General features: G+C 40.0%; 1 protein-coding gene across 1 annotated transcript; it reads right to left on the reverse strand.

Annotated features, from left to right (window-relative positions):
- Positions 1-11697: 11697 nt before the first annotated feature.
- On the reverse strand, positions 11698-12886 carry LOC109202121 (uncharacterized). The gene is made up of 3 exons (XM_019358465.2): positions 12132-12886; positions 11925-12049; positions 11698-11800 (listed from the first exon to the last, which is right to left on the reverse strand). Exons 1-3 carry the CDS (start codon positions 12639-12641, stop codon positions 11698-11700), a joined length of 738 nt encoding a protein of 245 aa, XP_019214010.1. The 5' UTR covers positions 12642-12886.
- Between the last annotated feature and the right edge of the window lie 65 nt (positions 12887-12951).

Below are 12951 nucleotides of genomic sequence, written 5' to 3' on the forward strand. Positions count from 1 at the left end.
GAAACTGATCAATGATCGGCTTTTCTCTCTTGTTTGTTTATCGCGCTAAACAACAGCAGCACGTTTAAGCTTGATCAGCTGTTGTTAGAATTCATTTGATTTTAATTTCTAGTATCAGCTGATGTTTGCTGGAGCCACAGCTGTAGAAGCGGCTGGTCGAAACCAGGAGATGACCTTACTGAATCATCAGAGCTGAACTGGTGATGGAGAAACAGGTTTACCTTTTTTTTAGGTGACATGAATGAGTTGAAGGGAAGTTATGAACTGTTTCTGAGAGAAATAAACACCAAGCTCCTTTTTTTATTTAGCTGACAGCTGGTAACTGTGCAGGGGCGGATCTAGCAAAGCTTTTGCCAGGGGCCAGGTAGGGCATTAACAGAGAAAGGTGGACACAAAGATATACTTTTCTTTCTTACTCTCATACAGGGAGTGCAGAATTATTAGGCAAGTTGTATTTTTGAGGAATAATTTTATTATTGAACAACAACCATGTTCTCAATGAACCCAAAAAACACATTAATATCAAAGCTGAATGTTTTCGGAAGTAGTTTTTAGTTTGTGTTTAGTTTTAGCTATTTTAGGGGGATATCTGTGTGTGCAGGTGACTATTACTGTGCATAATTATTAGGCAACTTAACAAAAAACAAATATATACCCATTTCATTTATTTATTTTTACCAGTGAAACCAATATAACATCTCCACATTCACAAATATACATTTCTGACATTCAAAAACAAAACAAAAACAAATCAGCGACCAATATAGCCACCTTTCTTTGCAAGGACACTCAAAAGCCTGCCATCCATGGATTCTGTCAGTGTTTTGATCTGTTCACCATCAACATTGCGTGCAGCAGCAACCACAGCCTCCCAGACACTGTTCAGAGAGGTGTACTGTTTTCCCTCCTTGTAAATCTCACATTTGATGATGGACCACAGGTTCTCAATGGGGTTCAGATCAGGTGAACAAGGAGGCCATGTCATTAGTTTTTCCTTCTTTATACCCTTTCTTGCCAGCCACGCTGTGGAGTACTTGGACGCGTGTGATGGAGCATTGTCCTGCATGAAAATCATGTTTTCTTGAAGGATGCAGACTTCTTCCTGTACCACTGCTTGAAGAAGGTGTCTTCCAGAAACTGGCAGTAGGACTGGGAGTTGAGCTTGACTCCATCCTCAACCCGAAAAGGCCCCACAAGCTCATCTTTGATGATACCAGCCCAAACCAGTACTCCACCTCCACCTTGCTGGCGTCTGAGTGGGACTGGAGCTCTCTGCCCTTTACCAATCCAGCCACGGGCCCATCCATCTGGCCCATCAAGACTCACTCTCATTTCATCAGTCCATAAAACCTTAGAAAAATCAGTCTTGAGATATTTCTTGGCCCAGTCTTGACGTTTCAGCTTGTGTGTCTTGTTCAGTGGTGGTCGTCTTTCAGCCTTTCTTACCTTGGCCGTGTCTCTGAGTATTGCACACCTTGTGCTTTTGGGCACTCCAGTGATGTTGCAGCTCTGAAATATGGCCAAACTGGTGGCAAGTGGCATCTTGGCAGCTGCACGCTTGACTTTTCTCAGTTCATGGGCAGTTATTTTGCGCCTTGGTTTTTCCACACGCTTCTTGCGACCCTGTTGACTATTTTGAATGAAACGCTTGATTGTTCGATGATCACGCTTCAGAAGCTTTGCAATTTTAAGACTGCTGCATCCCTCTGCAAGATATCTCACTATTTTTGACTTTTCTGAGCCTGTCAAGTCCTTCTTTTGACCCATTTTGCCAAAGGAAAGGAGGTTGCCTAATAATTATGCACACCTGATATAGGGTGTTGATGTCATTAGACCACACCCCTTCTCATTACAGAGATGCACATCACCTAATATGCTTAATTGGTAGTAGGCTTTCGAGCCTATACAGCTTGGAGTAAGACAACATGCACGAAGAGGATGATGTGGACAAAATACTGATTTGCCTAATAATTCTGCACTCCCTGTAAACACCAAGCTCCTTTTTTTGTGTAGCTGACAGCTGGTAACTGTGCAGGGGCGGATCTAGCAAAGCTTTTGCCAGGGGGCCAGGTAGGGCATTAACAGAGAAAGGTGGACATAAAGATATACTTTTCTTTCTTACTCTCATATAAATATTTAGCTTTTATTAAATAGTTATCTGAATCTCACAACCAAAGTTTGTATAATAATACACAAGATTGGCTGTAGACCATTGTTCATAATTCAGAACACTGTGTAGAAATAACAAAAAACAAAAAGTGAATGCATGTGTGAAAAGTGGTCTATAATGTAATGCTTCAAAGCGTGTTCATGCAAACATTGTCGGGTCTGCCGTGGTACAATGGGACTTCTGCTCATGAACCTGTGTGCACAGCGTTTGCAAATCGGGGCTGTACGAAGTAACTTCATCTTTACACAAAACTGTAAGCTGTCATCTGTGAAGCGTGAGCGGTGTTTGTTTTTACCATAGTTCATGGTGGAGAATGGCTGCTCTTCTGAGTTTTGCTGTCTGTAGCCGTATGAATGGCAACTACAGTGATTAGCAGCGGCATAGGCACACATAAAATTTCTTCTGAAATTTTCGCTTTCTAGTTATTATTATTCTCCATCTTCCGCCTAAATTTCGGCACATATCACGCCCCGCAGTTTTGAGAAAAGCTTCATATATGTTACCTCATTTTGTGCGGCCGGATCTGGAATGGTGTGCTATGACTTTTGGTGTTTATGAATTTTATAGTTTTTTAAATATTAATATTTTAGTGAAAATTTTCCCGCTCTCCTCTGCCGAACAGTTTTGACATTAGGGTTACATATGTTAGATCATTTTGTGCGGCTGGAGCTGGACTATTATGTCATGACTTTTGGTGTTTATGACTTTTATAGTTTTTTAAATATTAATATTTTAGTGCAAATTTAGGCCAATTCATCTTTTGGCGCCAAATAAACAGACTTCATTTGTGGTGTGTTGGCGCCATCTTTTGGTCCCATTGAAACAAATTTCAAACTTCATTTGTGGTGTGTTGGCTCTCTCTAGTGGTATGCCGGGAGTGGTACAGCCTGTCGACCCTTATTTGGATACCGTAATGATGACAATATCAATGGCGCGCACAGCCTCGCTGCTTTCAGGAACCATTGGAGGTTTTAAGGTTGCGCGAACCATTGAATAGTTACGGTAAACACAATGGCTTCTATGCTTGGTGGAAAACTCCATATCCCACAATTCATAGCACACCTCTGCCGAGTTAAACAATGGCGGCCACCACTTCGTTTTATATGTCTTTTATTAGTGTTTCTAGGTCACAAAATCAACTTTTAAGATATTTTCAGGCGAGAATGTAGGTGTGTAAACTTCAAATATCTGCTTGTTTTATCATATTAGCGACAGTGCTCTAACGACCTCGGTCCTGCCTGACAGCTAGCCGGCTACCTAGCTAGCTGCCGCACTTGGCTGCAAATGCACAGCGAGGGGACTCTCTCTCTCCTTTCACCTCCCCGGTCTCTCGCAAATGCTCGCACAGAATCGGAGTTACAGCTGGATGTGGAAAAAATAACTGAGTTGTTTGGTGGTGCTATAATGCGGAGCTACAACAGTGGGCAGCTATCCACCGGTGTGTGACAGAAAGGACATGCCGCGAACGAGACATAAAAGGCGGTGAGGCTACCGCCGATCGACCGGTGTTTGCTAACGCGGAGGTCAATCGTGGATCAGGGAAAGCGAAGGCAGGAGCGTGAGGTGAACTGAATTTCAGGTAAGAAGTTATGACCTGCACTCTATTTGGGTCAGATATAAACCGAGTTTAGGTGTAGTTTATTTTCGTTGTGCTGACTTTTTCAATCACTTACAATAACTTGTACTGCGTGCTAGCTAGCACGAGGGAGTTTGTATACAGCTGTGTGCGCGCTAAGTTACCGATGTTACCGATGTTGAACTTTATGACAGCCTCCCCTGTCATTCTCTCGCCTGTTGAAACTTCAGTCATGAAACTGATCAATGATCGGCTTTTCTCTCTTGTTTGTTTATCGCGCTAAACAACAGCAGCATGTTTAAGCTTGATCAGCTGTTGTTAGAATTCATTTGCTTTTAATTTCTAGTATCAGCTGATGTTTGCTGCAGCCACAGCTGTAAAAACGGCTGTTCCAAACCAGATGTCCTTACTGAATCATCAGAGCTGAACAGGTGATGGAGAAACAGGTTTACCCTTAGGTGACATGAATGAGTTGAAGGGAAGTTATGAACTGTTTCTGAGAGACAAATATACACCAAGCTCCTTTTTTTGTGTAGCTGACAGCTGGTAACTGTGCAGGGGCGGATCTAGCAAAGCTTTTGCCAGGGGGGCCAGGTAGGGCATTAACAGAGAAAGGTGGACACAAAGATATACTTTTCTTTCTTACTCTCATATAAAATATTTAGCTTTTATTAAATAGTTATCTGAATCTTACAACCAAAGTTTGTATAATAATACACAAGATTGGCTGTAGACCATTGTTCATCATTCAGAACACTGTGTAAAAATAACAAAAAACAAAAAGTGAATGCAAAAGTGCATAAATATTTATTTTACGTGTTTCATGTGTGTGGCGGGGCGTGGTCTGCAGTGCCGCTGCAGGGGAGGTGGACCCACCTGAGCGGCACCTGCAATCACGCCTCTCGGGCGTAGTCTGTGCTCTCTCGGCTGTTTTTTGGGTGTGTGTCGGGCTGTGAGTTGAAAAGCTACAGCCGGCTGTTTGGGTACACCAACCATGTGTGAAAAGTGGTCCATAACGTAATGCTTCAAAGCGTGTTCATGCAAACATTGTCGGATCTGCCGTGGTACAATGGGACTTCTGCTCATGAACCTGTGTGCACAGCGTCTGCAAATCGGCGCTGTACGAAGTCACTTCATCTTTACCCAAAACTGTAAGCTGTCATCTGTGAGGCGCGAGCGGTGTTTGTTTTTACCATAGTTCATGGTGGAGAATGGCTGCTCTGCTGAGTTTTGCTCTCTGTAGCTGTATGAATGGCAAACTACACTGATTACCAGCGGCATAGGCACACATAAAATTTCTTCTGAAATTTTCCCTTTCTAGTTTGAGTTTATTATGTTTTGGTTTACTTTTTGCATCATGGATTATTCTTTATGTTTCTCTGGTACTATGTTTCAGTTATCTTGGTGTTTTGGTGATGATGATTATTGTTATTAGAGTTCCATGTTTCTTTTTATTTGTATTTAGGATTTGTGTTCTCATGTTTTGTGTGAGTTCAGGTTCCATGTGTCATTCTCTGTCTCTTGGTGTAGTGTTCTTGTTTCCTGTTTTATTGTGAAAGTCTGTGTCTCATGTGAGTGTGTTCAGTTTTACCTCTTGTCTCGTCTCATTAATTACTCCCAGCTGTGTCCACTCTCCCTGTGGTTCTCTGTGTATTTAAGTCACGTCTTTAGTCATTGTAGTTGCTGGTCCATCTGTGTATCCACCCTGCTTCATCTGTGTGTCTCCCTGCTGTCCGTCGCCTGCTACCTCCGCTCATTCTCCTTCATGTTCAGGTCCTGGTTTGTGTCAGTAGTTTAGTTGTTCTCAGTTTAGATAGTTTTGGTCCCGTTTTGCTGTTTTGTCCATTTCATTTTGTGTTTAATAAACCACCCTCTCACCTTCATTCTTGCCTGCGATTGGATCCTCCTTTATTATTTTCCACACAGCTCATCCCACTCGCCGTGACATATCCTTTTTCTGGGTTGCAGGGGGGTGCTGGAGCCTATCCTAGCTGTCACAGGGTGAAAGGCAGGGTACACCCTGGACAGGTCACCACTCTGTCACAGGGCTAACACACAGAGACAAACAACCATTCACACCTATGGGCTATTCAGATTAATCAATTAACCTATCCCCATGTCTTTGGATGGTGGAAGGAAGCCAGAGTACCTGGAGGGAACCCACACAGAAAGACCCTGATGGTGGAATTGAACTCAGGGCCTTCTTGCTTTGCGGCAACAGTGCTAACCACAGTGCCGCCATGGGGCCTGCCATGTTTTAAAAAATATTATACTTCAGGAATGATCAGGGCAGTGTTGCACTGGTGTGATCCATCATATTTAGCAGCATGGAAGGAAACTGAATGCAAAACCGAAACCAATATGCATATAGAGGCAGTTCTAGCAGATAAAAATCTAAAGGACTACCTTTCCAAAATAAGAAATCCTTGGGTAAAAGCCACACTAGGGGTTTGGGAAATGGTGGTAAAAGAAAATAAGCTGGAGAACGATATAAAAATATTGAAATGGTGTGCATATGATTCGGAATTTACACCAAATCAAATGGACCCTAGTTTTAAAAACTGGATAGAAAAAGGAATCACATTGGTATGTGGTACTGTAAAGGAAGATGAAATCATGAGTTTCCAAACTTTAAAGCAAACATTTCATTTAGAAAACCAAGACCACTGTAGATATCTAGAGTTAAGAAACTTTGATACTTGTAACATTAAAAACTAAATACCCACTGCAGCAAGGCCATTTATCCAACTCTTTATAAAAGCTTATAAGTCAGAATTTAAGGAAGGTGTTATCTCACAAATATACAAACTTCTTCATGATCTCAGACCTCATTCAATGAAGTATATAAAGGAAAGATGGGAGAAAGAGGAAGTTCTGGTGATTACAGAAGAAGAATGGCAAAACATTGGTTCTTTTCATTGGGAAAGTGCAAAATCACATATACTGAAAAAAAGGGATTGGCCATCTCTTAGATTTATGTAAGCATCTTGTGTGTATTTAAGACAATTACCTCATGCTTTAAAGTCAAGTGTAACTATATAGTGTAGAAACTACATGATATGCAGAGAGGGTAGATTAAATTGTTCATATCATGTTCGAGTGAAGTAAGTCAATAATATAGCAATGTTAAATCTCGTGACACCGCAAGGGATTTCAGTCTCGTGCGCTTTGGATCGTGGTTTGAGGAAGGCATCCATCTCAGTCAAGTTGAGCAGCCGCCTCTACTTCTTTTGGTATACTGAAAAAAGTAAATTGGGTGGTTGTTACATTAAAAAAGTCTACCTTGTAATTTGAACACAAAAATTTAATGTTTCTATCTTGAACGTAATTAAATCATGTAGGATCTGTATGAAATTCAACAACCTAATTTTGTCATGATCCTGGGTCCTTTTGACCCAGCGTTTTGTGTTTTCTATTATTGTAATTTTGGTTCTGTTCTTCCTCGGTTAGTGTTCATTCTTTTCTACCCGTGTATCCCTGTGTTTAGTCTGTGTCATTACGTGTATGTGTTTCCTGTTTTACTTTAAAAGTCTCTGTCTTATCTCAGTGTGTTCAGTTTACTTTTCCCCTGTCTCGTCAGGTCGGATTACTCCCAGCTGTGCCCTCCTTTTGTGTCTCATTCCCTCGTTATCCTTCTGTGTATTTAAACCTCGTGTCTGCCTCTGTTAGTTGCTGGTTCGTCTGTGTTGTTTCCCTTCGGTGTCCCTCCATGTGTGTTTCCTCGGACCTCCCTGCATCTTTGTTTCTGGTTTGCTTTGTTAGTTTTCCCAGTTTAGGTTTACCTGTTGGTGTCACCCGCCATTTCTGTTTATTTGTATTGCTGTTAATAAATTCTCACCTGCACTTGAGCTGCCGCTGCCTGGTCCCAATTAATTCCCACACGGCTTGCACCCGCAAACCGTGACAAATTTGTTCTTGTTGAGATGACATGATACAATCTAGTAAGAGTGGTTAGTGTCTGGACTCATGAAATTCACAAGATTGCACGAGATTTCAAAATGCAGGAAAATCACTGGAGTGCAGACAACTACACACACCACGTGTATGCTATCGCTATTTATTGTGGTTTAAGAAGAAGGTCCTTGGTTCAAATCCACAATGTGGCTAGTTTGCAGTGGTTTCTCTCTGGGTATTCTGGTTTCCTCCCACAGTTAAAAGTCATGCAGTTGTTAGAGTTAGGTTAGGTTAACCGGTGATTCTAAATTACCCGTGAATGTAAGTGCAAATTGTTGTTTGTCTCTATGTGATAGACTGGTGAGCTGTGCAGGGTGTACCCTGCCTTGTAACCTATCACTTAAGGGTTATGCCCCAGCCCCTCTGCAACCAGGATAAAGATAGGAGGATGGTAGTTGTTGTAGATCCATTCATTTTTATGTTAACCAGACTCTAGACTTTGTTGAACATCATTTAATATGAAGACATGTAGTATTAAAGTGACGAAGTAGTACTGGGCTAAACGTTATTGTATAGTGTTGAAATAAAATGACAACATTGTGAAGGATTAAAATATTCCAAGAGCTCACCTTACTTCATCTAAACATGTTTCAGTCATGTTTTATCAACACAAAATGCACATTGAGGGGTCTGACAAAATGCTTTTGCCATTATGTAATCTGTAATTTCCACAAAGTATGCTGATCAGTGTGATTTTCAATGATTAAACTGTAGTAGAGACGAGCAAACATATTGGCAGATCTGAGAAGAAAGAACTTTTGTTATGAAAATGATTTTAATCTTTTACACATGATTGCATTTGAGCTTATTAAAGAGCTGTGGCTCCTGGTCAAGTGAGGGTCAGAAACTCTTGGCAGGCGTTAATGATCAGCCAATACACGGTGAGGAGGACAGGAGCTCTGAAAGGAATTGCAACACACCTGCTTACATGACATACGCCTGGAGTTATTTTTATCTTTTATTACTTATATCCTTTAGAGCTAAGATTTAAGTTTGTATCATTTATCACTTATATCCTTTGAAGTAAGTTTTAAGTTTCATTTATGTTCAGTTTAAGTAAGTTTCCTTCATGGTTTGAGTATCATCATTTGAGTGTGACATTTAGTCTAGAAGTCACACATAGTTCAGCTGTGTATGAGCGCAGGCCTTATGTCTGGCTAGGACGAGAGGTGTGAGGTGAGCCGGGGTGCAGGAGAGGTCATGACACATACATGGCATACACAGCAGACACCCACACACTCACACACACACGTACACCCCATAGTAGATTCATTTTAGTAGGTAAGAAGTTAAGATGTGTTTTTGCTGCAATTGCAAATTGTGCCGGCGTATTGTCAGATGGTTACAGGAAGCGCACCTGATGTTCTGGGAGATAAGAATGCGTTCATGGTGCGACACCGGGATGGAGAGGAGACGTAATGTTCTTAAAACTATGGTAAAAGTTAACGGAACATTTTGTGGTTTAGGTTGACGTAAGCTGTATTGTGTCTGTTTTTGCAAAAGAGGGGGCTTTGTTGTCTTACCCATATAAAACCTTTGTCTAATTATTGTAAGTTCAGTTCGATTGCTGACTTTGCCCAGCGTCGGACTCCACGCGTGTAAACAATAAATCTTTGCTTTGATCACATCTTCTGGACCAGAGTTGTTATTTGCTTGTGAGCCCTCCGTACTCCTTTTCTCCAATTTTTGAACCTTAACAACATGTTTATTGAATATGAAGAAGTTGTGTTGATTTAACTCAGTTGTTTAAGTTTCTGCCAAAGCAAAACAGTTGTGTGCAACCAATGTCCACTATTGAATTAAGTAAATCCAACATGGCCTTTTTGTCAGTGTATATGGAAGGAGTTCTGCTGGAAAAGTTTGGCCCGTTTTTTGATTACCCCAACTTTAAAGCCGCACTATGATGATGGAAGTTGTGAATGTTGGAGGAACTGTGGCTATGAAACAGCACACCACTACCATATATTTTGGGATTGTAAGAATATTAAGAACTACTGGAGAGACGTCCATAAAGTGATGCAAAACATCTTTAGCACATATTTACCCTTTGATTTCAAATCCATATTTTTAGGATACATAAAAATATGTATAAAGGGTATAGATAAATACTTGGTGTGCTGCTAGCTGCAAGTAAAAAGGCACTGGCCAAAAGATGGCTAACACAGGATCCACCAACATTAAACAGCTGGGTTGATTTAACTTTAGAGATTCATAAGATGGAAAAGATTACTTTTTAGTGAATTTTGAGTTTGAGAAATTTGTAAAACACTGGGAAAATTGGCTTTGCTATGTGAGTTCTCTAAGGCCGGATATTGCTGCACTGTAAAACCTGACAAGTTAAGTTAACTCAAATGATTTGGGGAAACCGATTGCACCAATTGATTCAAGCTTTATAACTTAAACAGTTTTGGGTTATTTAAGTACTTCATTAGAGTCCCGAGAACCCAAAGTAAATATGATAATGTAACTCAAATGCATTATGTTCATTTACTCATTGTATTTAGTATGTTTTAACTTAAACCATTAAATTTGTTGTACTAAGATGCTGTATTTATTCAAACTTATTTAAAGTGTTACATGCTCATATTCAAATTAAGTTAAATTAACTTAAATAGTTGCATTTAAACAACTTAATCCAATTGGGGAAACCGATTGCACCAAATGGTTCAAGTACTATTAACACAAAACCAAGCTATTGTTCTTTCCATTCAGTTTTTATTAACTTTAACTGCAGAGAAAATACAGAATGAATACAACCATACTTTCAGTCATAAACTATGACTGCTAAAGCCATTATCAAATAACAAATAATTAGGCATTTTAAAACGTGCGCTTTTAGGGAATTTTGAATGTTTTTTGTAGCATTTTGAAAATCGATTAAATATACAAAACACAAATTTAGTAATGTAGACCCGCTACATAGGTGTACATCATAAAAAACAATAGTCTAGAGGCAATTAGAGCCATAACAATCACAATTTTAAGTAACATTTAGTATAATAATGAAATCACATGCACTACAGCAATGCAACTATAGAAAAGAGCTGAACTAAGAATGTCTCAAAGGTATTTGTGGCTTCTCAACAGTTTTGCCCAGACCTCGAATCAAGTGAACTGGCACTCATCACACAATTAAAAAATAAAGCTTGAAAGTATACTGTACATATTGACTAATTATCAGTTATCTCCCAAAAGATTTCCATGTAACTAAAATATATTTTTAGAAATAAGCTTAAGATTACACACTATGTGAAGATTTTTTTCAATCACAAACAAAACGTCATATATGGATTGTCTCCTTATTCTTAGCTTTCTCCACATTGCTTTTTAGAAAGCAAATTACCCTGAACAAATAAAACTATTGAAGCCATTCACAGATAACTGAAAAAGCACGAATATACTGACAGTGAAAAACAAACATCATCTACACAAGCTCATTTTTTAGTGTCTGCAATTTTGGTTTTAGTTGCTTTCTCTCATCGTCTAGCTTCAGCAACACTACTTGAATGAACTCAAAAAAGCCAGTACACTTCTCAGGATAGCTCAGATGCAGAGCATAGATTAGCCCAAACAAACACACCAGTGCATCAGTCCATGAGTGATGAGTCATAACAACCTGATCTTCAAGTACTATGAACACTTGGCGTGGTGAGAAAGGAACTCCTCCAGGCACCTCCTCTTCATCGACATCAGCAACCAGAGCAATTGTGGCTTCATAGAACTCAATTTCATCCTAAGATATATAATACAGAGTGCACAATTATTCATCTGTAATATCTCTATTAAAAGCATAAATACAAATGGTCAGGCACCTTTCTTCAGTTTTTCAAATTCTATATATCATAACATGTTTTAAGTTGACAGTGAAGGTTCATTTTTCATTCATCCAGGTAGTCAAATCAAGGATGAAAGAAGTTTATAAGTCATTCAACTTCACGTCTTCAACTTTCAACCCAAGTCCAGATGACTTATAAACTCCTTTCAACCTTTTTTAAATTCAAATGTGCAAATTATTGTAATACCCAAGTACTTTGCATGTTTTGAAAATCTCTGAAGAATCCTCCTTGAGGTACATTGGTAGGCCGGCCAAAGCTGCTGTTCTAGTTGCATAGATGTCGTTTTTGTCCAAGAAAATAAATAAATAAATAAATGTATATAAATATATATAAACATAACAATGGCAACTGCCAAGCAAGCAGAATAATAATTAGTATTTTTAAATACCTGTTTTCCATATGCCAACAAAAGCTGCTCCATCCTTTCACCGACCCGTCCAGTTTTCCTCTTTTTGCAGCATAAAACACATGTGGCAGATTCTGATTGGTGATCCGATGAAATTCAAAGTAGAGCTGAGGAGAATTCCAAAAATATTATAAGCAAAACACAGCATACTATATGAGCAGCAAATGTTATATACGTAGTTGTACTTACCTGTGTCTCATGAAAGAGTGCTGGCCATCTGTCCTTGAGCTCTGATACAGGAGGAGAAGTTGTGACAATCTCTTCACGCCGGAGTGCAAAAGTGCGCATCATATACTGATGAATGAGAGGGATGTCGCTTTCTGCTGAGGTCTTCTTGAACTCTTCTACCATCTCAAGTCTTCTGGTTTCCAGAGACTCCCTTGTTTCTCCAGAAGGATAAGAAGGAAGGAAGTTGACCTCACCTCTCCTAGGTCTTTTAATATTGGCCCTTGGTGAAGCTCCATCTGGGTTTGTTCTGTTGCGCTTTCCAGCATTCACAGCAACATCCATGATGCCAGCTTTAGCCAACTTCTTTCTTTGGTTTCCCATTTTATATTTCAGGCTATTCTTCCACCCTTCCCACCCAGTGTCAGAATTCCTCTCTTTCAGACAGGGATGTTTTCTAACTAAAGCTTCTGCAGCCTTGCCAATTTGTGTTGTACTAGGGTAAGCTTTTAGTTTGTAGATTTCTTCCCCCATTGTCTCAAGTATGTTGTGTTTTTGATCTCGTGTCAGTGTAATTACTTTCCCATCTTTATCAAATGCTGCATTACCCTCTCTTAATACATGTTCCACTTCATAAGAAAATGGCGGAACAATAAAAACCTCTGGCCATCTACTAATACGCTCTGGTGAATCTGTGGTATCAGTGCTATCAGTCTGAAGGATTGTGTCATCAGCAGTAGCGGTTTTAGATACGGGCGACACGGGCGGTTGCCCGGGGCGGCATCGTGGTGGGGGGCGGCATCACGGGTATTGGCAAAAAAAAAAAAAATGCTCGCACTCATGC

Source organism: Oreochromis niloticus, linkage group LG5 (genome assembly GCF_001858045.2).
Source record: "Oreochromis niloticus isolate F11D_XX linkage group LG5, O_niloticus_UMD_NMBU, whole genome shotgun sequence".
NCBI classification, from domain to species: Eukaryota; Metazoa; Chordata; class Actinopteri; order Cichliformes; family Cichlidae; genus Oreochromis; species Oreochromis niloticus.